The 22,454-nt window shown below is 48.0% G+C and overlaps 5 protein-coding genes across 5 annotated transcripts; 2 read left to right on the top strand and 3 right to left on the bottom strand.

Moving 5' to 3' along the window:
- Nucleotides 1-1,947: 1,947 nt before the first annotated feature.
- On the top strand, nucleotides 1,948-3,319 carry MAA_09218 (Epoxide hydrolase; the record flags this gene model as incomplete). Its single annotated transcript, XM_007827216.1, has 3 exons — nucleotides 1,948-2,970; nucleotides 3,033-3,134; nucleotides 3,188-3,319. The coding sequence occupies 3 exons, from the start codon at nucleotides 1,948-1,950 to the stop codon at nucleotides 3,317-3,319; spliced, it is 1,257 nt and encodes a 418-aa protein (XP_007825407.1).
- A 714-nt stretch (nucleotides 3,320-4,033) lies between these two features.
- On the bottom strand, nucleotides 4,034-5,641 carry MAA_09219 (glycoside hydrolase family 76; the record flags this gene model as incomplete). The annotated part of the gene is made up of 2 exons (XM_007827217.2): nucleotides 4,034-4,597; nucleotides 4,661-5,641. 2 exons carry the CDS (start codon nucleotides 5,639-5,641, stop codon nucleotides 4,034-4,036), a joined length of 1,545 nt encoding a protein of 514 aa, XP_007825408.2.
- A 5,670-nt stretch (nucleotides 5,642-11,311) lies between these two features.
- Nucleotides 11,312-12,190, bottom strand: MAA_09220 (uncharacterized protein; the record flags this gene model as incomplete). Its single annotated transcript, XM_007827218.1, has 1 exon — nucleotides 11,312-12,190. One exon carries the CDS (start codon nucleotides 12,188-12,190, stop codon nucleotides 11,312-11,314), a length of 879 nt encoding a protein of 292 aa, XP_007825409.1.
- Nucleotides 12,191-13,624: 1,434 nt separating this feature from the next.
- MAA_09221 (Ankyrin and HET domain protein) lies at nucleotides 13,625-15,571 on the top strand (the record flags this gene model as incomplete). Its single annotated transcript, XM_007827219.2, has 1 exon — nucleotides 13,625-15,571. The coding sequence occupies one exon, from the start codon at nucleotides 13,625-13,627 to the stop codon at nucleotides 15,569-15,571; it is 1,947 nt and encodes a 648-aa protein (XP_007825410.2).
- A 1,196-nt stretch (nucleotides 15,572-16,767) lies between these two features.
- On the bottom strand, nucleotides 16,768-17,388 carry MAA_09222 (Major intrinsic protein; the record flags this gene model as incomplete). The annotated part of the gene is made up of 1 exon (XM_007827220.2): nucleotides 16,768-17,388. The coding sequence occupies one exon, from the start codon at nucleotides 17,386-17,388 to the stop codon at nucleotides 16,768-16,770; it is 621 nt and encodes a 206-aa protein (XP_007825411.2).
- Between the last annotated feature and the right edge of the window lie 5,066 nt (nucleotides 17,389-22,454).

Below are 22,454 nucleotides of genomic sequence, written 5' to 3'. Positions count from 1 at the left end.
TCCTATCCATATTCCTTCACAAACACAGCTGTTCAAAATGAAGACTTCTCAATTCCTGGCGGTACTCCTTACCCTTGCTCAGAGTGGACTAGCACAAAAGCACTGTCGTCCTGGCGAACGTTATTGCGGGCGCGGACTACTCCCAGATGGTAACTACTGACATCCGTTATATACGTACCAACTGGAAGCTAAACAGAACAGGGTGGACGAAGAAGGAACTTGAGGATACTGCTAAATTAAATCCCAACGTTCCGTCTCAAGGACTAGCAGATGTAGAGAATGTTCTCTTCGCGTGCCTAGTTAACAACAGAGTCGAGGCTATCCAATACTGCTGGGCAGGCTGCATCAGCACTGGGTCTGATACCGTGAATGACTATTGCGCTGATTTTGTAAGGTTCACCTTTAATCCTGCCCAGCGAGTTGTTTCTAATATTCGAAATCTAGAAAAAAGAATAGGATTTGACGTACAGGCCAAGTCAAAAACTAGGTGTTCTTCCTAGAATCCCATAGAATTACAGCAACATCACAAGGAGTAGCTCTATTGCCTTGATATAGGTTTTCCCCTGAATGTACTTAGGTTTTCCCTATATTGTAATCTGAATAGAAAGGCATTCTATCCAAACTATAGCTCTATTATATTCTACGACCCAGCTCACCGGCTGCTGCGTCGGTCGCAGGATCGGCTGACCGCATGAGCCCTAGGTAAACATCCTAATCTGATATGTTGACAAGGAATTTTATCAAAGTGGACATTGGTTTTGCGATATCGGCTCGTCTTATCACTAAGATGTATTTGACTGTCACACGGTTAGCCCACAACAAAGGTGTTGGGTCAACAACGGTTACTCAACAACAAAGAAAGTATCATCACAGGGAATCACGACTTCAAGATGGAGCAGTCGAGTTGCCTTGGCTTACCCTGGTCCTTGAGACTGTGTCGGACACGGCTCCTCGTCACAGCGTCGCCGACTGACTAAGATGAATAGCTATATTCATTCCATTGCCTTCTACTTGCCTCGCATCCTCTCATTTACTATTATTGGTGCCCAAAATACCGTTCCTTGGCTCCTTTCTATCCCTTACACGTCCTCTCCACGGGAATGCCAAGCCCGTTGCTTGCCCCGGCGTAGTTACTGCCACGGTGTTATTGGTAATGTTTCTTCATGTTCGGAAGTCGATTTCCGGCGTGTCGATGCATACTTGAGTTGCTACTAAACACCGATCTCGGCACATCGGCGACTGCACGTGTTCGCTCCGCAATTGAAAGCTTCAGACGTCGGCAATTGAATAGAGTTCAAGTTGTCTTGGCGCTGCATGCAGCTAGGAAAAAATCCCTCCACGTTTATCCAGTACTGGAACATCATTTACATTCATCAATTGATATTAATCACTGGCCACTACGTGCTAAGCGACAAGAATGACTTATCAGCGCAATCTGGCGTGAATTTATGGTAGTAGTTGTTCGTTGTCATATAAATTCCTAGTTATAGAGAGGATGTGGTGAAGTTCTAGGCTCGCCGAGGGCAAGCTACATATAACATTCCCCTAACCTATAACAAGCAAGATCGTCCATAAGACCTCTTCCTACAAAAGATTCTCTAAGCATTAGGTAAGATTGGTAATAGGTGGTCTAATGTAGGCAAACCAACAGTTGTGCCAGCTAAATCCCTGCAGTCGTCTAAATTTGTTTATTCTCTTCCTCTGGACCGTGGAACGGCAATGCTTGGCTCTAATGCTAAATTTTTCCACGGCGATGTGGGTTTGTCAGCCAAAATTTGGTTGGGCCATTGTGTATCGTGATTGTTACAAGATGATTCTGACAACAATCATATCTCGAAAAAGTATATATACAGATAATCTTGCATCATAGATGGTCGTGGAAATAATACAGCGCTCCAAATCACATAATACATCTTTCTAGAATAAATGGGCTTGGGCCTCTCTGCAATGCTACAGCACATCGCTCTGGCGCTGGCCTTTAGTAGCCATGTGAACGCTTACAATGATTTTCATTTTGGATTCAATTTCCATGATATCGGGTACGCGCCACAAGGGGTCAACATCTCCGTGGACCCTCGCATCATTCGCAAAACCCTCCAGAGAGTGCGAGATTATCGGCCAGTCACCGGTCTCTTTGATGACTGGACAGTAGAAGGGCCGAGCAAGGACAACATCACCAGTGTCGCAAAGTACTGGGCGGATGAATACTCCTGGGAAGATGCTCAGCAGCAAATGAACCGCGACTACAAGCACTATATTACCAAGGTTCCTGGCTCCGGCAACTACACTTCGGACATTCCTCTGCACTTTCTGCACCACAAATCGGAAAATGATAGTGCTATACCGTTGCTCCTGCTGCATGGATGGCCGTCAACATCACTAGAATGGTCCAAAGGCATTCGTCCCCTTGCAGAATCTTCGGAGCTGTCGTTTCACGTTGTGGCCCCCGACTTGCCGGGCTTTGGATTCAGCCCGCCAGCAACGCAAGATGGTCTAGGAACACGGGAAATGGGAAGAGCGGTGGATGCCTTGATGAAGCAGCTTGGTTACTCGACCTACGGCATTGCCACGACAGATACGGGCTGGTTTATCGGAATGTGGATGGTACATGACGTTGCCGACTCTATAATTGGCCATCTTTTCGACTTCTGGTACCCGAACCCAAACTCTACTGATATAGAACGCTTCCAGGCCAACCAGACGACGGCAGAAGAAACAGCCGTTATTGAATCCCTGCATGTCTGGGACGACTTTCACAACGCGTATTCCATGGTTCATAGTCAGAAGCCAATTGCCATGTCTTTGGCCCTGGCAGATAGCCCGGTGGGATTTTTAGGATGGTACTGGGACTTGAGCTACGCTATTAGCGACGGAATTCCACATAGTATGGATGAGTTGATTACGGATGCCTTGATGCTGTGGCTCCCCGGCCCGTATGGCAATATTAGGTCGTATCGACAAATCTTTCGAGTATGTGCAGAAACCACCTTCTCAAATTACTTGTTGCATTCTTTACACTAACACGGTTGCAGCCTGATATAGTAGACTTCCCAAAAACGAATGTACCCAGTGGCGTCAGTCAGTGGGGATGGGGTCATGGACCGTTTCCAGGTATCGCAAATTTTCCTTTCACGGTACGTATCATGTTGACTTTGGGGAGTAATATGATGCTGACAAAATATTCTAGCCTCGGAGCTGGATAGAACGTTTGTGCAACGTCACTTACTTCAAGACTCATAAGAGGGGTGGTCACTTTCCTGCCAGGACTCTACCTGAATATTGGGTATCGGACGTGCGAGAATTCTTTAAAGGTCTCTAGAAAAAAAAAGTTTAGAAGAGTTACAAAGTCTTGGACTATTACAATTTATGGATAAACTTTTTCTCAATACACTGAGCTGCACTACCAACTAATGAGCCTCGGGTCAATGCAAGGACTATCACGTTTCTTTTCAGCTACTACTGTTGGCACTCACTACCCTGGTCGGCGAGATGACATCACAGTAGGCATGACCTGTCATGAGAGTGCGGATCTCATATATAAACATGTCAACGTAAGTGAAGTATAAATTGCTCCTCTTCCCTCCCTTTCCCTGCCTAGCCACGATGACGCCAACCTTTCCTTCGTCTAGAAACATGGCCCTCTAAAAGCCTTTATCGCTTGGGGCGGAAAACCACGTAATATAACTGTTTAATATACCTTCTACGAGCTTTGGGTATGCCTTTACCTGGAAAGATTGAATCCTTCTCATCGTCCACAACAGGCAATAGTCTTTGTGGACTAATAAATGTACTTGGAGGCTCCCTACAGTGCGCCGATTCGGAAAGACCGAATCGAACTGCTGAAAAATTTCGGGCCACGACAGCGTGCCCTTCTTCAACCCTCGGAGCAGTTTGTCCTTGTCCGGCATCAAGGTTCTCGCCTTGCCGCGCCGTCTTTCTGTAGGACCTCGGAGGCAGCGATGCGTGAGGAACGGCACATGGTGGCTTGCGCCTACGCACTTGCGCCGTTGAGCTTGCGATCTATCTACCGATATTACTCCTTCATGACCATCGATCCAAACACGGCGCCAGCACCGGCTAAAAGTAGAAGAGTGACAATACTAGCCCCTATCCTATCCGCCGTCGTGACCGGTCGCGTCTTGTTTTGGAAATTGTCCGCACCCGAACCGGCGCTGGGGTCACCAGTTGATATACCACCCGAGTCCGCCGTGACAGGCGCCTTGCCAGTAACGTTGATAAGCTGCGACGAAACGGCCGCCAGGACGCTCATCTCTTGTCCGGCCCCTGTTGTGCCGTCATACTTGCCGCTCGCCCACCTGAATCCGCATTGTCGCCCGTAGGCGCCGCCGGTGCATTGCTTAACGGCGGCGGCGGCGGACGTCTTCAGGACAGGGTTAATTGTGTTGGCGGTGAACGGGGCCAGCTGGGTAATGTAGGAATACCAGCGGTGCATAAAGCCCTTGTATGTGATCATGTCGGTGGTGCAGGTACCTGCGTCTTCGCAGGTAATTTCCACAGCGATTCCTCCGGGGAAGAAAGTTTTAAGACCGTAATTTACAAGTTTGGTCACTCTGTCCGCCCAAACTTGGTCCTTGGTCTGGTGCGTGTTAGAGCCAGGGCATAGGAGAAGAACAGCAAGGGACATAGACGACGGACTTACAGTGTTGTACATGTAGGCCGCGCCAAGTGCAAAAATACCATTATTGTACGAGAATTCGGCCTTGTTAATGTCTGTACAGTTGTCGCCGACGTTGGCTCCGTCATAGATGGCGTATGTGGCGCTGTTAAGAAAGCCCACCCCTTCCATCCAGTTCCATGTGTTTTCTGCCCAGTGGGCGAAGGTTGTGTTGCCCGTGTACCGGTATAAGCGGGCGCCAAGGTTAAAGAAGCATCCGTTAGCAATGGATGCTTTGTAGTTGTAGCCGTTGTTCGCAAAGGGGATTTGCCAGCGTAGGCCTCCTCCGCATGAGCCGTCATGTCTGTCCGGGCTGGCCTGGGTATTAAAAACGGCTTGAGCGAGGGCAAGCCATTGCGGTTTATCTGATGGTGGGTTGGGGAATTTCATTTCTGCAGCCGTCATGGCACTCATGCCCCAGAATCCTTGATCATCATTGCCCAGGGAGGCCGTAACATTGGGGGGCATGTATGCGTCGTTCGGACCAACCTGCCATAGCATCGCCTGCATCACTTCATCGTTATAACTTGCATCACCGGTCCAAGCCCAGTAGTCGATAAGAGTCGCCCACATAGCACCGGCTTCCCACCAGTAATAGGGACCAGCAGGAGGAGGGCCGGGGAGGATGCCGAGTGTCTGGCCTGAGAGGTTTCCCTTGTAGTACTGCATCATGTCCCAGGCCAGCGTGCTGGCACTCTGTTTGATAGCGTCTAGAGGAAGAGCGGTTAGCCTAGGTACCCAATCGCGTCTTTGGATGCCATATTTGGGATTATGGGTCAGCACATATGAGTTCTTGCTCAAAAATATGTGCGTCGGTGTGGTAATCCCCAAGATAGGAACGGTGTAACGTGATGCAACTTTGTCCTCGTGCTTACCATCAGAATCGAGTGAGAAGGGTGTCACCTGGGCGCTGCCGCCTGTTGTGAATACCGTAGCGACAATGGATAACAAAATATGGCGCCTCATAGTGAATAGATATGGCTTTTTCAAGACTAGGAGTTGCTATTCACTCGTTGTCGCCGTTGCCGCTGCGACTATGGTCCCGAAGATGTGGTTCCCGGCAGAAAGCAGCTGCATATCTATCCCGGCTGCCGGATGCGAAATGAGATATAGATCATATCAACGAGGTATAGGAGGAAGCTAATGCTTAGCAGAATTCAGGGACGACTATGCGAAACAACATGAAGTGACCAAGACAGAATCAATCCATGCACGTGGCACATGCTCTAATATACGGCATATTCTCTGTTTTCCTTGCGTACCGGCTGTGCGGCAAACTGCCAAACTGGCCCAATCCCATCACTGCAACGTCCAGCCTTCGGCATTCACAATCCGTGGCGTGCCGGATTATCCGCCTTCTCGGAAAGGCACCCCCCTCTATGGCCAGGGGAATGCCGCCACTTCAATTTGCTAAAATTAGCCGCATACTCGATGTGAACGCGCGGCCGCCTCGTGTGGGCGCCACAGGGCTTTCCGAAAGAGAGGAGAAGCCGAGACTCTGCCTCTCGAACAGACTCATCCGTTATTACAAGGCAGGACCAAAAATACTCACCATGGACCTAGTTTTCTTTCTTGAATGGGTTCCTAAGCCATGGCAGCTTTAACTTGGCTGGTGACTCGGTATCAGGAGGCTATCCGAAGCGGCCCGCAGGCAAACCTGACGGGTTATAGGGTAGTCTCAACTTGATACGGGAGAAGAATATCTCGTACCTTTCCAAGACTAGGGCAGGTTTATATAAACTTTATAATACATAATTCCTGCCCCAATTCTCTAGCAAGATAGAGCCAAGTAAAACTAATTCCACTATTCAATACAAGCCCCAGATGGAATGTTTGGGATAGCATTGTTGACAAAGCGAAGTAGGTGCTGGTCCTTGATAAGCCTGCTTCTTCCGGGATGGCCGACCAAACGTCAGGTTACATATGTAATTTAATATTAAGTAATGCGCTTATTGGCTGTGAAGGAACTGCGTCTACTTTGTGGTGTATATATGTAGGAGGTACATAAAGCTGAGTGCTAAGACAGCTACAGAGCTACCAGTAGTTTCCACCTACAAATCGAGGTTTTTTTTAATCCTGATTGTTCATTCTATTCATTCTTCCCGTTCAAGAGAAACCGGTTACGCGTGGTCAGGTCCGGGATCCGGCTACGCAGTCTGATGCCCTTTCCACGGGAACAACCAAGAGCTTCCTCATGAAATAAAACCATGCGAAACATCTATATACCGATAGATTACGGAGCTAGGACTTGGTAGCCAAATATAGCGAGGGGCGTTTGGCTCCGCAACCAAAACGCCACGCTATCGGCTGGGACATCCATTTGCTCATGATTGCAGAGGAGCAGTCAATATTTTCTCCACCGCGCGCGATCTATTGCACCGGACGTCTTTCACAAAACATTGAATCAGACAGGGCTGAGCCTTCTCAACATTCTATTCGTCCCTGCTATGTTATAAAGTCGCCATCGAGGCGGGTCACCTCATGGCTGGGTCCGGAGATTGTATCGACAACCAAGTTAAAGTTTCTTTCTGCATGAACGCCGGAAAATTTTGGTCTAGAGCAGGAATAAATTATTCATATTTATAGTCGCATAGGCATATAGTTGTTCCCAGAGTAGAAAATCAGGGCTGTATGCCAGTAGCACCGTGTCTTGCCCCTCACAGCAAAATATAGATGACACGCGGGTCGCCATTGGCAATAAGCTCCAATCCGCCGTATTACGTGCTCAAGTTCTTCCACTAGAAATATATCTGTTCGAGGACTTGGTCGTCTAACGCCACACGCAAAAAATTGCGGTAGGGGAGGGGACAATTAAGAAGGCCTCAAATCCCCGGCGTCGCATGCCCCCTTCTAGATGGCTTCCGACGTGCATGTCTACGTCATTATCGCAGTCCAGTCCCAAAGTCAGCAAAACCCATCATGATAACCAATATCCCATGTCAGCATTTACACAATCATTATTGTTCCCTTAGTGACGTATAAGGAGGAGAATACCATAGGAGTCAACTGTTTAGCCGTTTGGCAACAATGGAGTTGAGAGTTCGTAGCCGTATCGCCATTGTCAAACTTAGTCGAAGTGTAGTTTTCAATTCCCAATTAGCCCGTTTCCCTGCTTCCTGAAAGATGAGGACAAAGCAATTCATCTTTTCCTTGAACAGTGTAACGGTCCTAATGCAACAAGTTTTGTAGCTCCTGTCTGTTTGGATATACATCCCATCATTCCCGGTGAATCTCGGCAAGCACAGCATGAGCCTAAATGGCACAAAGTACAAAGAAGTACAACAGTAGTAGTACTAGGACTGTCGCGGAATGAAGACTACACTTAAGAAACGTATGCATGATGCACCATTGTGCCTAATTTTTTTGCCGATAGGTAAAGAGTGGAATTATACGAAACTAGATGCCATGGAATAGAGTAGTGAATCGCAGATAGCAGCATGGTTCTGCTACCTTTGAGGCAGCGACATGTTGTGTTACATAAGTGAGTGTTCTGATTCCAGATAATTCCCGTCACATAGCATCTCGTATGAGCTGATGCGTTAGCTCATGCAGCTGGCCCATTAGCAACAGTTGCAACCGCCACATTGTCTCTACATGCCATACGTGGTTAATATTCGATCTCGAAGTTGGCATTCGTGCTGCAGCAAATCAAGACTTACATGCCAGTATGGACAATCACCAGTCCACTTTATTAACGATACATCAGTGATTCAGTACAATACATACACATATGGTCTCAGAACCTCAACTCACATTGTTGCAGCAGGAAGTAGGTAGGCAAAGAGCAGGAGCAGGAGCATCAGGTGCCTTGCCGGGACTCGGCAGGGCCATTGCTACGGCAGCAACGAGAACAGGGAAGACGCGGTGTAGGATCATTATGGTATGTAGGGAAGGGAAATTCAGTAATGGTGGGTTTTTGGTGCTTTCTTTCTTTGTTTGCTCTTGCTCTATCACGCCGTTCCGTGGGCTTCTTTTATACTTGGGTTACCGCCATTTGGTCTCATGCATTGTCAGCAGAACCAACGGCAAAAAAGGAAAAGGTTGCATCAAGACGACATAACATGCAGTCCATCGAGCGAATAATCGGCTACAGACGAGAACCTCTGTCTCATAATTTACCTATTGGCACGACACTGTATAGCGCCAAGACGAAGAACTCTTTGGTACTTGATCTCTTTATTGCCTTTTATGCAGAGTGTTTCTCTAGCAGGGTCACACAGCAGATTTATAGGGTTGAATGCATTACGTATGGTTTTGTCTACAACGGTCTCGAATACTTCTTGCAGATGCGAAACTGGCCAGAAACAATAGTTTTGTAAGCCTACTAGAACAAGGATGCGATCTGCATCTACACCTCCCCGGAGCATCGGCGAGTACAGCACCCTGTAACTTCTAGGGTGGTCACCCGATTAAGCGATCGAAGTGGTCGACGACTGAGATAGGCGATTAGAGTGTCGATTCGATTGAATTGATCGGGGGACCTCTCTGTTTACTTCTGGTATTACTCGCATTCACGCCATTTAACTTGGAATGTTGGACCCGCTGCAAGACTAATTAACCATACTTTACTGAATACCTAGGTAGAAGTACGGCCAGGTAGTCATACTACCCGAATCCCAGATAGAGTCTGCACGAAGAGGAAAAGGAGGGTAGAGCTTTCCTGTTTCTAGCCCATGCTGCAGTTGGTCAGCCAGGAATAACGGGACGGATCCTCGGAAAATGACACGTCGGACCCTCGCTGTAGCCGAGACGAGTAACTGATACGTAGTCTCATCGGTCCCCCTCCTTCTTCCCGTTCTTCCTTGAATCCCGATTGGAGTCAGAGACACCGAGGAGCGAGTAAAGAACAGGCTTGGTGCCCGGGATTTAAGAAAGGGTGTATCCAAATGTACATCGTCTCTGAGCCACGGTTACCTCATTGTCGAGAAGGTGCATCGCAAGGTTCCTATGGGCCAGACCCGTGCGAGTTGCCTTGAGATACAGTCATTACTGTTATTAAGGTACTGCTCGGTTGGGAGTGTGAGATGCTCGCTTCTGCCGTAACACGGGTAACGACACACGATAACACGAACGCTACAATCACGAGACCCAGCGTATAAGGCTCTTGCATCTTCTTGTATAAACAAATATAGCTTTTTGGTCATCTAGGCCTTGTGGAAACAAGGACTCTCGATGACAAAGACTGTTATTAGATGATTGAGCTACTGACTCCAAGCCCTCACTGAGCCCTTGTCAAATGCCAAAAAGGGTCCGCCGTGAAGCCTGATGAGGGTGTGCCAGTGCGACTGTGGATGGGTGGCTGTCGTCGACGGTCACATCAGATTCCTCTCCACATGCCTCCATTATACCTCACTCCGGAAGCAGAGAAATCCTACGAGAAGCGATCATCATCAGTTTTGGTTACCCAAGCGGACTATAAGTCCCTGTTTGACCCGGTTGTCAACATAATCATTGACCTAATAGATGATCAAGTATCACAGATCGCAGAGAGGGAAACAGCCAGTCAAGATATCGTCCTGGTTTGGGGTTTGGATCGTCCCCTCATGTAAAGAATAGCATTGCCGAGTGGTGCAAGGAGCGGGACATACAACTTACCACTCCAATATCCGGCGCGTAAGTCACATGCTTCTCTTTTGGCTCACACATTTCACTGAAAACTAACGAGCTACAGGGTCCGTTGTTGTCTGTGGAGAAGTCCTATGGGGACTGGAAGGTTCCATTGTGCGAGAAAGAAATTATGGCAATGAATTGTCTCGGATTTATGATCCCGACATTGATGCAAACTACGATAAAACCAACAGATACGTGCGGACAGATCGTGTGAAGGATGAAGAGTGTCTCACAGAAGTCATACACTGGGAGATGGGCAAGGTGCGGGCCCTTTGAGACTATTGATCCTTCATGGTCCGAAATTAACTGGCTTCGATGATTTATGGGTATACTATTAAAAAAACACATTTTAACTCGAATATCTCTACGTATCAGAATAGGAGCATGCCAAAGACCGGTACACACATGCTGTACTCTTGCAGCTTGGATGCCCCCCGAGACAATTGAAAAGAATCGTAAGTACAGAGATCCCCGTGGAATAGCATTGACCAACTAGAAAAGGCACTGACAAAGTTGGGAATGTCAAATATGACCTTACTGGCGTTGATGAACGCAAGGTTACGAGTTGAAAATTCTGTTACGCATTACAAAATTGACTTGACACTTAATATCTAACTTGATGATGACATGAGCTACTTGGTATTCCATATATTTCGCGACGGAGAAGAAGTCTGAAAGGCCGAGATAGAATTAGCCGGCTTATGCGGTAACTCGGCCACGATTCTCATGTGACAAGGGCTCGGTAAGGGCTCGGAGTCATAATTGGATTCATCTGATAATAGTCTTTGGTGTTAAAGGTTCTTGGCTTTCTCAAGGCCTGCATGGACCAGAGAAGTCGGAGGGAGCCTTATGCCCCAAGTCTCGTGATCGTAGCTTCTCGTGTAACCGTGTGACATCTTACCATGAGTTTCAGGATGAACCTCCACGACTACAGAGTGTACCATTACCGCAAGCACCTTCTCCTATTCCTAGCTCGGCTCAGATATTCTCAACAGTTTGTGGTCCTCTATGCTTCAAAAGTAGCCGTTATGCGTTTTCGTCAGTCGCCATCTTAATCTCCTGCCAGTCATCACCAAAAATTTCTACTTCGGCCTCGCAGCTTTCATCAAGCGCCGAATCTGTGACTAGGAAGCAACTATCTTTCTTTACTCCACGCCAGCCACGTTCTTGCTGCTCATTTACTCCAAAGAATCCAAATGTGATTTTCACGCCGGTGAAGAAAATAACTCTTTTTTGGTCATTCCAGCTGAACCAGCCACTACTTGATTGCGACCTGGCCCACGACGTTTGAACGCCACCGTGGGCAAACGGGTCAGCCTTGGAGACAAAGCCAACAGTAACGCGAGTGTCGGTGTCCGTCCAAGTTTTGATATGAATGTCTGTTGCCGAATATGTCCAAGTAACCGCACACAGTCCGTAGCGTTTCACGTCAGGATAATTAGCCAAGAGTCGACCGGAATTTTGCTTTAGCCATTCGAGAAAAGGGTTGCGGACGTCGAAGCCCTCAGAGACGACTTTGTCGTCACACATAAGCACGGCTCCAAAATCCGTAAACGTGCGATATTGTACTACAGCAGTTACCTCGGCGGGCAACCCGAGGGCCTGCAGCGTACCTCTGGCGGATATATCGACCGGAGTGTCGACGGTCGTGGTTGACAGGCAAGGACCCCATTGACCAGCGTCAGGAACGCTACGCCGTGGGAGGATAAACGGCGTATATCCCTCAGCAGCTATGTCATCCGGTTTCTCCAAATCAAACAGAGGATGCCAGTTCTGGTACTCATCAAGGTAGCCGACTTTGACAGGGCAAAGTCTGGTAAATGGTTTAGGTTGATAGAGGGCATAGCCAAAGTCGTGTGGCCTCTTCATAGACACCCTGTATCGATCAGCAGTACTGAGAGCCATGTCGAGTGTGGAGTTGAACAAGGATGTGATTCCAAGCGACTCGTGCCAACCAACGGCGGCAGGAGGTGTATGCACGAATACAGGGCTGTGAGAACTGTGTCGTACTTGAGTGGCGTTTGCATGCAAATGCTAACGTCATATAGAGTGGTCTCGACTGCAGCGTCGCAAGCCGCCTGGAGACGTTTGATTCATTGGCGCGTCCTACATATTCAGCTGCGATTGCAAAAGCTGCATGTGGTGGCGCCTAATTACTGTCTGGTTCCAACTTCAATGTTACATGTATCAATTGATTATATCTTCAGAATGTCAAGTCGCCGAGTGCGGCCCATACTGAACATTGTCGATGTTTGTTTGGTGGGCTGTCTGGCATGCGTGGATCCTGAAACTCATCAGATATCAAGCCTAAATCGCTTCAATTAGCAATGTCGAGAGACACTATTCCTAGCAATGGTCTCGTCGTGTCCCCTTACTCTTCGGTCTGGGCACTAATGACCTGTTGGAAAGATTCAGCCCAACGAGAATTCGGAACCCAGCGGGGGAAGCTGAGAGAAGAGTTGGAAGATTATTACTTCAATGTAGAGGAATACGATATCGAGTCGGACCGCCCGCAGTTATCATTCGGTACGAGACTGTCGACATTTTTGCAACATGATGCGCCCAATATGCTGTTGCTTCTCTATTATGGAGGACATGGGATAAATAGCGACGATAAGCACTGCATCTGGATACGGTAAGTATGAGTTACACCTGCTTCAAAATAGATTCATTTGCTTTGAACCCGGGGCTTAGAACCCAGACAGCGACCCTGTAACTGATACAACTTCGACGGTGACGGTCGATTGGACGGCCCTTCATGCAGTATTTTTAACTTCCTGTAAATCCCACGTTCTGTTTCTATTAGACTGTTGTTTTTCTGCCTCATCAGCTCAATACAAAGACGCGGAAAGCACCGTGGAAGCCATTGTCGCGTCGGGATTTGAAAGCGTGGCTCCTCTGCAAGGACAGGACTCTTTCACTACTTTCCTCAGGGTTGCTCTACAAGAGTGTCGAAAAAATAACGAGCGTATCTATGCTGGCCGGCTTTGTTCGCGGGTCTGTGCTAGCTTGAACCTGGAAAGGAGAATTCTAGAGCGTGGAGGTGGGAGGCGGGTGACACCTTGTCATATTACTTTCTCAAACTCGGACCATCGCATAATGATGTGTCCCTTGCCCAAGGCATCGAACTATCCAGTTACCCAGCAATTTATACCGCAAAGTAAGGGAGCCTCACCCACAGAACTTACAGAAGTGTATGTACTGCTGAGTGGGAAAAAACTGTTTGCAGATGCTGACTGCTCGTCCAGGCTCGATTTTTCAAGTCAGGCGGAGGAAGGACAGAGCAGTGCATGTGAGGCCAAAAGGATGATGGCAAGTGCCCGTTCAATCGGGCTCAGCATGGGGAATCGACCCTCCGCTGGAATTGAGTACAATTCAACCGCCGAGGACATTTTGGCAGAAACCGCCATGAAAGAGGCCGCAGAAAACAGGAACAGGTTTTACTGGGCCACACAGCTTGGAAACCATGATTTTCGTATGCTAAAGGTGCTTCCTTCCGGAGACTTTGACAGTTTGGTTGAGTGCAATATTGAAGTTTGGCATCTTAAAACCATTATTGACACATCACCCGCTTATAAAGCCGTGTCCAGTCGTTGGAGCGATCATGAAAAATCCATTGGAGAGGTCATCTTGCGTTCTGGATCCCTGGTACGTCGGCAACCCGTCCTAGGCCGCGTGGAAGATATTCTTCGTCGAATTAGGAACACGACCGAGCCCGTATATGTATGGATTGGCGTGTTATGTATCATGAATGGCACGGAAGAGCCCGCCATGCAGAATCTACTACCGTTAATTTTCCGAAGAGCGAATGAGACTGTAATATGGCTGGGGAAGATGCGGCCGACGAGAAGCGGCGACGAGAGAAGCTTAGCTTTTGATTTCGTACCCAATCTATGTCGACTGGAGAGTATCACCGTTTTGCAGACCCCAAGCAAAATAAAGCGACACTGGAACGGATTCGTTGACCTATTGCGTCTACCATACTTTAGCCGCAGATGGGTGTTCCTCGAAATTATCTTATCCACGCACCCCGTTCTATATTATGGAGATAAACGTATCAACTGGATGGACTTTTGTGATGCCGTCATCTTGCTTGGCTCTCAATTCGAAGATGTTGAGTCATTCCTTCTTCGGAAGACCCTCGGTTACGTTGGTTTTGAATATGACCTATATGTCGGCCTATTTCTGAAGGACCTGCGTGCCCTGCCGGCTTATTCCGTAGTGAAAACATCCCGGGAGCTTTTCGAAAAGGAGGTCAATGGGACCTTCTATCCAAGGACTCAATGTAGCCTGGAATCTTTAGTATCAATGTTACCCGCTTTACAGTCTACTGATGCTAGGGACGTCGTTAATGCGCTCGCTCCAATCGCGACCGATAGAACCTATTGGGAGCAAACTATAGCGGGGCATGAGATAGACAGCTCTTTGGACGTCTACCAGTTGTTTGTTGATTATTGTGTCAACAAGTCCGGGTCTCTTGACATTATATGCCGGCCATGGGCGCCTCAAACTGAGACATTACCATCCTGGATCTCCAGGACAGATGCGCTCCCGTTTGTGTCTGACAAAAGTGGAAGGCAGAATGGTGAAGTATTTGTTGGCTATCCGTTTCGTAAGCGATATGATGCTTCTAGGGCTGCAATCTTGAAATCTAAGCATGTGGCCATCTTTGGGCAGCCGTCACCACATGGCGTGTGGCATCTCGATGGTTCCATTACTGTGTCTGGCTTTATTATCAACCAAATCAACGAAAGGACCGAGCATGCGATACGGATGGGCACACTTCCACCCGATTGGATCCGACTAAGCGGCGGGAAACGTCGGGAAGACGGCTCATCGTGCGCAAATGACAATCTGTGGCGTACGCTTGTAGCAGACAGAGGACCGGATGGGATTCCTGCTCCGTTATGGTACGGTCAGGCATGCCAGTACTGGTTGGACATTAGCAACGGAAAGAGCATAGACATGCGTATCATCAAAGGCAAGCAGCACCCAACCATGGCATTGGAGTACATCAAGCGAGTCAGATCAGTCATTTGGAATAGGGTCATGTTCGTAACCAAAGGGTTCTCAGGCAGTCGACTCCTTGGACTTGGACCCGCGAAAGCCCAGATAGGCGATACAATCTGTATTCTACATGGCTGCTCCGTCCCTGTTCTTTTGCGGCAGCTGGGGACCCAGGATATCTGGGAAATTGTAGGAGAGTGCTTTGTGTACTCCCTCATGGATGGAGAAGCAATGAGTGTCGACAATATCAAGGCCACCCGGGAATTCGTGATTAAATGAGCTCATTCAGAGAGTAAAGGGGCAAGACTGTTAGTTTATCGTTACAGATGCTTTTCTGGACGACCCATGTTGGAAACAGATTGCAAGAAATGGCCGGTTATTCGGTCGTTGTCTCCTCAAAACCCGCGTTATATGGGAATAGAACAAATTGCATGAAGTGTGATGCGACAAAGCCTTATTGCCTATAATTTACATCACGCTACAGGTGGTGCGAAGGGCATGGTTGAAAACCAGCAATTATTCGGGTTACGCCGGGTGCGAGTTCACAACAGTTCGAGAACTCAACTCAATTAAGAGCAGCAGCCGAGCCGATATCACCTACGTGGAATATTACTGAAGATGCGAGTTGCAGACCGCAATTGACTTGGAGGCATAGACGTTGCCGTACCGGGAAGAGTCCTTCTGAACCTTCTTATTAATCGCGCTGGGTTAGTTGATACTACTTCGAGTTGATGCTCGCTGCGCAAGAAAAGGTCTCAGAATCCTACTGAGTGGTAACAGGGGGGTGTATGTCAGTCGCCTTAGAGCCATAGGACGAAGATGGCAGCGACAGGAGTCACCAGGCTATATTGCCTTTGGTAGGCAGCTATTCAAAACAGCATGGCTCCCAGCCAGCCTCACAGTTCGCGCTTTTGGTATGCTAGGACTACAGGGCAAGTTTGAAATCTGCATATTATTTACTGTAGTCACTGCAAGCAAGATTCTGGCCCAACAAAGCTGAACAAGAAACAAGTGTCATATACGTACAATTATAGGCTCCTATAAATACCAGTTTAAAGAGAAAATTATTTTCAAAAAAAGAAAAAAAACGCAACCCAGCCCAACCCAAAATAATCCTCACGCCGATAAATTACAAGCCCTTCTCAGATGACCTCGTTTTCTGGTCCATCTGCCTGCCCATTCAATTCCGTATTTTTGTCCAACTGTTCCGTGTATGGTGTGTAATCATTTCTCGTCGCAGGCATTCAATGTCATCGGTAGAAACAAAAGAAAAAAATTATAAATGCTTCCACCTAGACCTGGGAATGAGGCGTCTGGTTGCATGCGGCGGAACATGTCGAACAATTAAATCGAGGCCTGAGGAACCGACGAATACCAAAATAGGGTGAGTTGATTGGCGATTCACCGGTGTATATAAAGACATCGTAGAGAAAACCACCGCTTAGACAGCCTAAGAAGGGGGCGACTATAGGTATCTACATTTCAGGTGTCAGTCCCGAATGTTGTACTAAAGGCAAGCGACGGCGAGCAAAAGTACATACCCAGAAGTAATAACCGCCGGCTGAAAAGACCTCAGGGCCATAACCAGCCATGTACGTGACCAGTCGAGGGCCAAAGTCACGGGCGAGGTTAATCGCATAACCAGTCTGCCAGCCAAAGCCAGCACCAATGCCGTGAACAAGAAAGAAGAGGCCCAGGGGCTTGAGGGGGCCAGCACCAAAATTATTAAATTCATCAGACAGTGCAAAAATAATAAACTGGAGAATTGAACTAGCAAGAAATTCATCAAAGAACATGCTGGTACGTGATATAAAAGCAGCAGCAGGGTACGTGGCAAAGAGGTCGGCAGTAGCATTCGGGCCAGAGACGGTGCGAACGCCCACGCCACCCTCGAATTCATCAATAGCAACACGGTAGTTCCCGTATACGATGGCAGCGGCCACTATACCACCAAGTGTTTGGGCCAGGGCGTAGATGGGGAATTTTCGCCAAGGGTGGCCACGATAGACACAGCTTGCTAGGGTAACGGCTGGGTTGATATGGCCGCCAGACTTGCCGCTGACGTACGACCCGAGCATAACACCAGTCCTATACATCTCATATTGTTAGCTCAACTGTCGCAGGACTATTGTAGAGGAATTTCAAGACTTGCCCCCATCCCCATAGAATGCTCTGATAGTCGCCCTTTGCGCCTTTCGTAAGGGCGCTCTGTGCGGTAGCGCCCAAGCCGAATAAAACGAGAATCATTGTTCCAAAGAACTCGGAAAAACCATCCTGCCAGATAGTTCGGATTCTAGGCCATCGAAGCTGTTCTATATTTGAACCTTTGGTAGATTCATCATTGTGATAGATGGAGTCTTCAACGTCAAGCTTAAGGGTAGGCACAGATGTATTGAAGAAAATGTCTGACCCTAAATTCTGGGCCGCAGAGGGGGTAGCCATGTCTACCGTGTGAGTAGGACAAGAGAAAAATAGAGCCGAGCTAGCTGACAACGAATAAGAAAAGGCGGAAGCGGTTTAGTTGAAGATGTCTGAAAGGCGAAGAACCTCTGTAACACAAGGCCGGATCACACAGGCCAAGGTAGAAACCTAAGACTAGGACGAGAAAATAGACACCAAGTCTTGGGATGAAAAAAAAAGGCCGGAGTAGTCGTTGTTCTCTTCGTTTTTTGTTCTTCATTCGTAGACAAGCAAGAGAATATTAGAGATGGATGGGGTTCAAGTTGAATGTGCCGGTGTCAATGTGCCTCTTATCTAACTCCCTTGAGCCGATTTTAATACGCCATGGCTCCTATGATGTAACCTGTCCATATCCAAGACTCAACGGCACAGCTGACAAGCACCTATAACTGAAGCACAGATTTGTTCATTATAGAGCGGCTTTACGGGGTTCGCTGCGCCGACATGATTCGTTGGATCCCAGACAAAGTGGCAAATGAAGCAGTGTGGCATACGCGCGACAACTCGGGACATTGCCATGTTCATGTTCATGCACTAGCAGCTTGACGCGACGTGCAGTGGAGTCGCAGAAGTCATCATGATCAACGCCCAGAGGTGAATGTGGCCCTCATAAATCTGTATTTGAAACGGGCATGACATCATGATATTGCCCAACAGAGAATTGCCATCCAACGCCGCCATCGCGTCCAATTGCCAACTGAAAAGACTTTGCAGCAAAATTTTGCACACTTTGATGTTTCTTTGACGCGGTTCCCTTATATGATGTAAAGGGGCGGCAAAGCAGGGCTGCCTTTGGCCAATATCGTGGCTGTACGGGACACGCATTGAACTGGCACCGATGACAACCCCGGCAGCCCGCACCGTTCAGCCGGCGGGTGGGCCAGAAACCAAGGGTATCCCGGCGAACCGGTCGGGTCGAGAAAGAAGTAGAAAGTATGGAGTAGGTTGCATGGCGGTCCAAGGCTGACCGGTTCGGTTGCGTTGGCCCGACTAACCCTAACCCTCTCTACTGAATTCAGACTGCGCCCGTGTTTGCCAGGGTTGATGACCATTTAGCAGGCCCAGGAGGGCAAAGAAGAAGCCCAAAAAAAAATATAAAGAATAAAATAAAGGCTGAGTATGGAATGCTTCCAAGACGTCTGGTTCTGGACATGCAGAGTTTCCTCGGTTTGATTGCTTCTTCGCCACAGCTGAAGATTGGCCTTCGTTGCCAAGCGTGTGGCAGTACGAAGTCGAACAATTGATGAATTTTACCCAATGCCGACCGGAGTTTTGTTCCCCATCCCCCTGATCCGCCAGAGCATCATCAACCATCCATCATCGATCCGAGTGGCCCGGAGGAAAAATCGCCATCGCCCCGCGTAGACGCGCGAGTTTTAAGGGTCGCGATAAAGTTGAGACAATGCGGTGTTTCGAACACAGCCGAGGTTCTCATGCGAGGGTCCCAGTGACGTAACTGTTCAGGGTTCAGCGGTGTTGCAGTTTCCTATAATAGAGGGCCGCATGATTTTGCTCAACGTGGAGTTCATGGTGTGTTGGTTGATCAAGGAGACAGTCTGGCGCCTCTGATGTCACTTTAACGGGCCAATTATTCTTCAGCCTCAACTTTTAATTTTTATCTGGTAGGAAGCATCCCACCAGAACGCGTCGTGATGCTATCTTTCTGGATCCCGTCATGGTTTTTATTACCCTCGGCTCCTAACGCGACCGCCGAAGAATCGACATTGCTGCTCCCAGACTACCGCCTACTCTTTACCTGTAAGGGATCAATTGATTCATTCAGTCCAGCTATGAAGACTCACTGGTCGAGGGCAACGCACAAGACTTGCCAGTCGATGCAATCCACCGGGTATGTAGTGAGTATGCTTCACAATATCTTGCAGTCCATCCAAATTTATCCTGAAACGTCGACAAAAGCTGAAGCTGACGGGACTAGTAGGACGAAAAGACAGCTCGTTCGTCTCCAGGCTTAAAAAAGCCAGTACAAACCAGTTGCGAAATCTAACAAGGGGTCATCTGCCTTGTAGGCTCCTGAGATACAATACGCATTGGCCCTTTATGGCCAGACACGACGGCCATGCGCAGCAACTCGACTGTTGAATATTGAACATTCCCAAAAGAAGCATCCGATATACCAATCCCCCGAAGAGGAGAAAAAAGGACTTGTCGCCGGGTTCAAGAGCAAGTCCCATCTACCCCTATTATCGGAACATGATGCAGAAACAGACCTCTCGTAGGTCGTCGCAGACCACGAGCAACATAAATATGGCCAGGAGCCCTTAGGCGAAAGGTGTAAAACTTTCGATTCCTATAAAACTAGACTATAGAATGAACCCAGAAGTACCCAGAGCCTCCAGCATACAGCTCCCAATATATGTACTCCGAATGACTATACTCCTAATGCCGCAAACCTTTCTTACACAGCCGGGGAAATCGATGGGGACTTCCGCGCATGCACTCTTGTGCATACAAACCATGTCCCGGTCGTCAATGCCGTTAGCAGAAGCGTACATACGACATATACCCAAATGTAAGGAGATACCGTAGATTTGTCTGCGTCGTGATTCCAGTTGAAGAAAGTCATCGAAAACAGAGTCTTGAGCAGAATCTTCCGTTAGATATAAAGGTTCATATGATGTAAATCAAGGCAGACGTACCGCTACAAATGTGGCGGGGAGGAATATCATGGTCAAAATAGCGATGGACTTCATTTGAATCCCATCATACCTCGCAGCTTTGGCAATTTCCAAGGCTGAATGAGAAATATCTATAGTTGTTTTCGCATCCAATTGAGCGATTTTGCTCCATTCCTGTTGCAACCGTTGTTAGACATTGAATACTGGCATTTACCTTCACTGCACTTACCATTTGGGTTGCCAGTGTCATACCGTCCATTATACCTGCACAGGCTCGGATCTTTTCATCATACTCACACACCAGCTCTCTAAGCCTATATTTTATCCGTTTTCCAACACCATTCATCAACTTATCGTCTGTAGTCTGTTGGCATGGCATCACAGTCGCGATATTGGCAACGGTTGCCTCGTTTGTGTCACCAGCACCGCTGGAGAAATACTTCTCAGATAGCATATCAGCATGGGTGAGCATTTCCAGAAGCTGTTGTCTCCAGGTCTCCAGACCATTCTTTATGTGGCTAATATTTAACCACAATTCTATCGAGTTCGAGTCGTCCGAGCCCTGAGATATTCCAGATTTCTCACAGGGAGAAGTACTATAGAACCGTAGTGGGTGATTGACGACATTGAGAACTCTAGTGATGAGCTTATTCAATGCTTTTTCTACCATTTGTATCTGACGGTCTCTTTCTATCTCTGCGAATATAGTCGGAAGGGTCAAGGGGTGAAACACTGCACAATCTGATGTCTCCAGACGGCGAGTGATTATTCGGATTCGCTCTTCACTGCAGCCGTAAAATACAGCCTGAGTGGAACGAATTTTTGTGCAGAATGTAACGGAAAGTGCCAAGTCATCGGGGTAAGATGCGGATGAGCGGCAATTGTATACTACGCGGCCAATATTAACAGCCAGTCTCAATGTAGACGAGCTCAACCGAAATGGGCAGCAGTACATACCAAGTCTTGAGTTTCCAGTTTGCCGATCTTTGACGGACTGAGCTGAGAAAACAGCGCTGGTGTTTCTATTGATGACTCTCGAAATTGATCTGTGAATGCTAAAAGCGTTGATAATGCTTCCAAACATGGACTGGGGTACTGGTAGATGTGAGACGACCATACCGTCGTGCGGCTTGTTTGTTACACGTTTGGCGAGCCTACCATTGCATATCAGTACATCTCTGAGGATTCTTTGGATGACGTCTGGTCTTACAAGACAGTTGTCCCATGGCGTTTTTTCTCCACCTTCGCCGAAGCCGCCTTTGTCATTTATATTTTCAGCATTGTCAAGCTCAATCGTTGAAAATTTCAGACTTACCTGTTTAAGCCAAGCCTTCCAGTCTTCCTCCGATTTCAATACTCTGGAGCGTGAACTTGACTGTCTCTATGCCATCGATAGAACGGTTAGCTCGGTATAGAGTGGGTGGGCCTTTCTCAGGTTGACAAACGTCAAGTTGGCGTGACAGCTCCAAAATAATACACTCCCCAGGCTTGAATCGAAAAACGTTGAGATCCTCATCGCCGAGCAATGTGTTTTGGTGCAGCCACTCCATGTGTGATGAGCTAGGCGACAGCTTGTCTCGAATGTCCATCTACTCCGCAACACAAGTCTCGTCTGTGCTGTTGTTTTATAGCCTCTTAGGCCGGCAGATCTGCGCCTGCATGCATATCAGGCAGATACAAGAAACATCCCCGGTGTCGAAATGGCTGCCTTTGTCACACAACACCCCTGCTGTGGCTTGCTCTACAGTAAGCAGAACGCACTTGGCTATTCATAGGTATATACTAATGGACCACAGGCGCATTATAGTGTACCATTCGGTAGTGGCATACGCGTTTTGGTGACATACTTTTTGTCTTTCACTGTATATCACAAAGGTAAAGGCAAACATGCATGCAAGCAGCTTCATTGTGCCATAGCCTCCACTCGATGGCAGTGCTACCAGTGCAGTCAGCAACGAGATAATTGGACCAGACATTTCTCGCGCTTCGCATTCAGCCCGCCTGCAGGTAAGCCCGTCTATCCTACGTGTTGGCCCTTTGTTCGCGAGAATGCAGGTGTTGTTTGC

Source organism: Metarhizium robertsii (assembly GCF_000187425.2).
Source record: "Metarhizium robertsii ARSEF 23 chromosome Unknown MAA_Scf_10, whole genome shotgun sequence".
Taxonomy (NCBI): domain Eukaryota; kingdom Fungi; phylum Ascomycota; class Sordariomycetes; order Hypocreales; family Clavicipitaceae; genus Metarhizium; species Metarhizium robertsii.
Note: the sequence above shows the minus strand (reverse complement) of the source record. Positions and strands in the feature narration are given on the sequence as shown.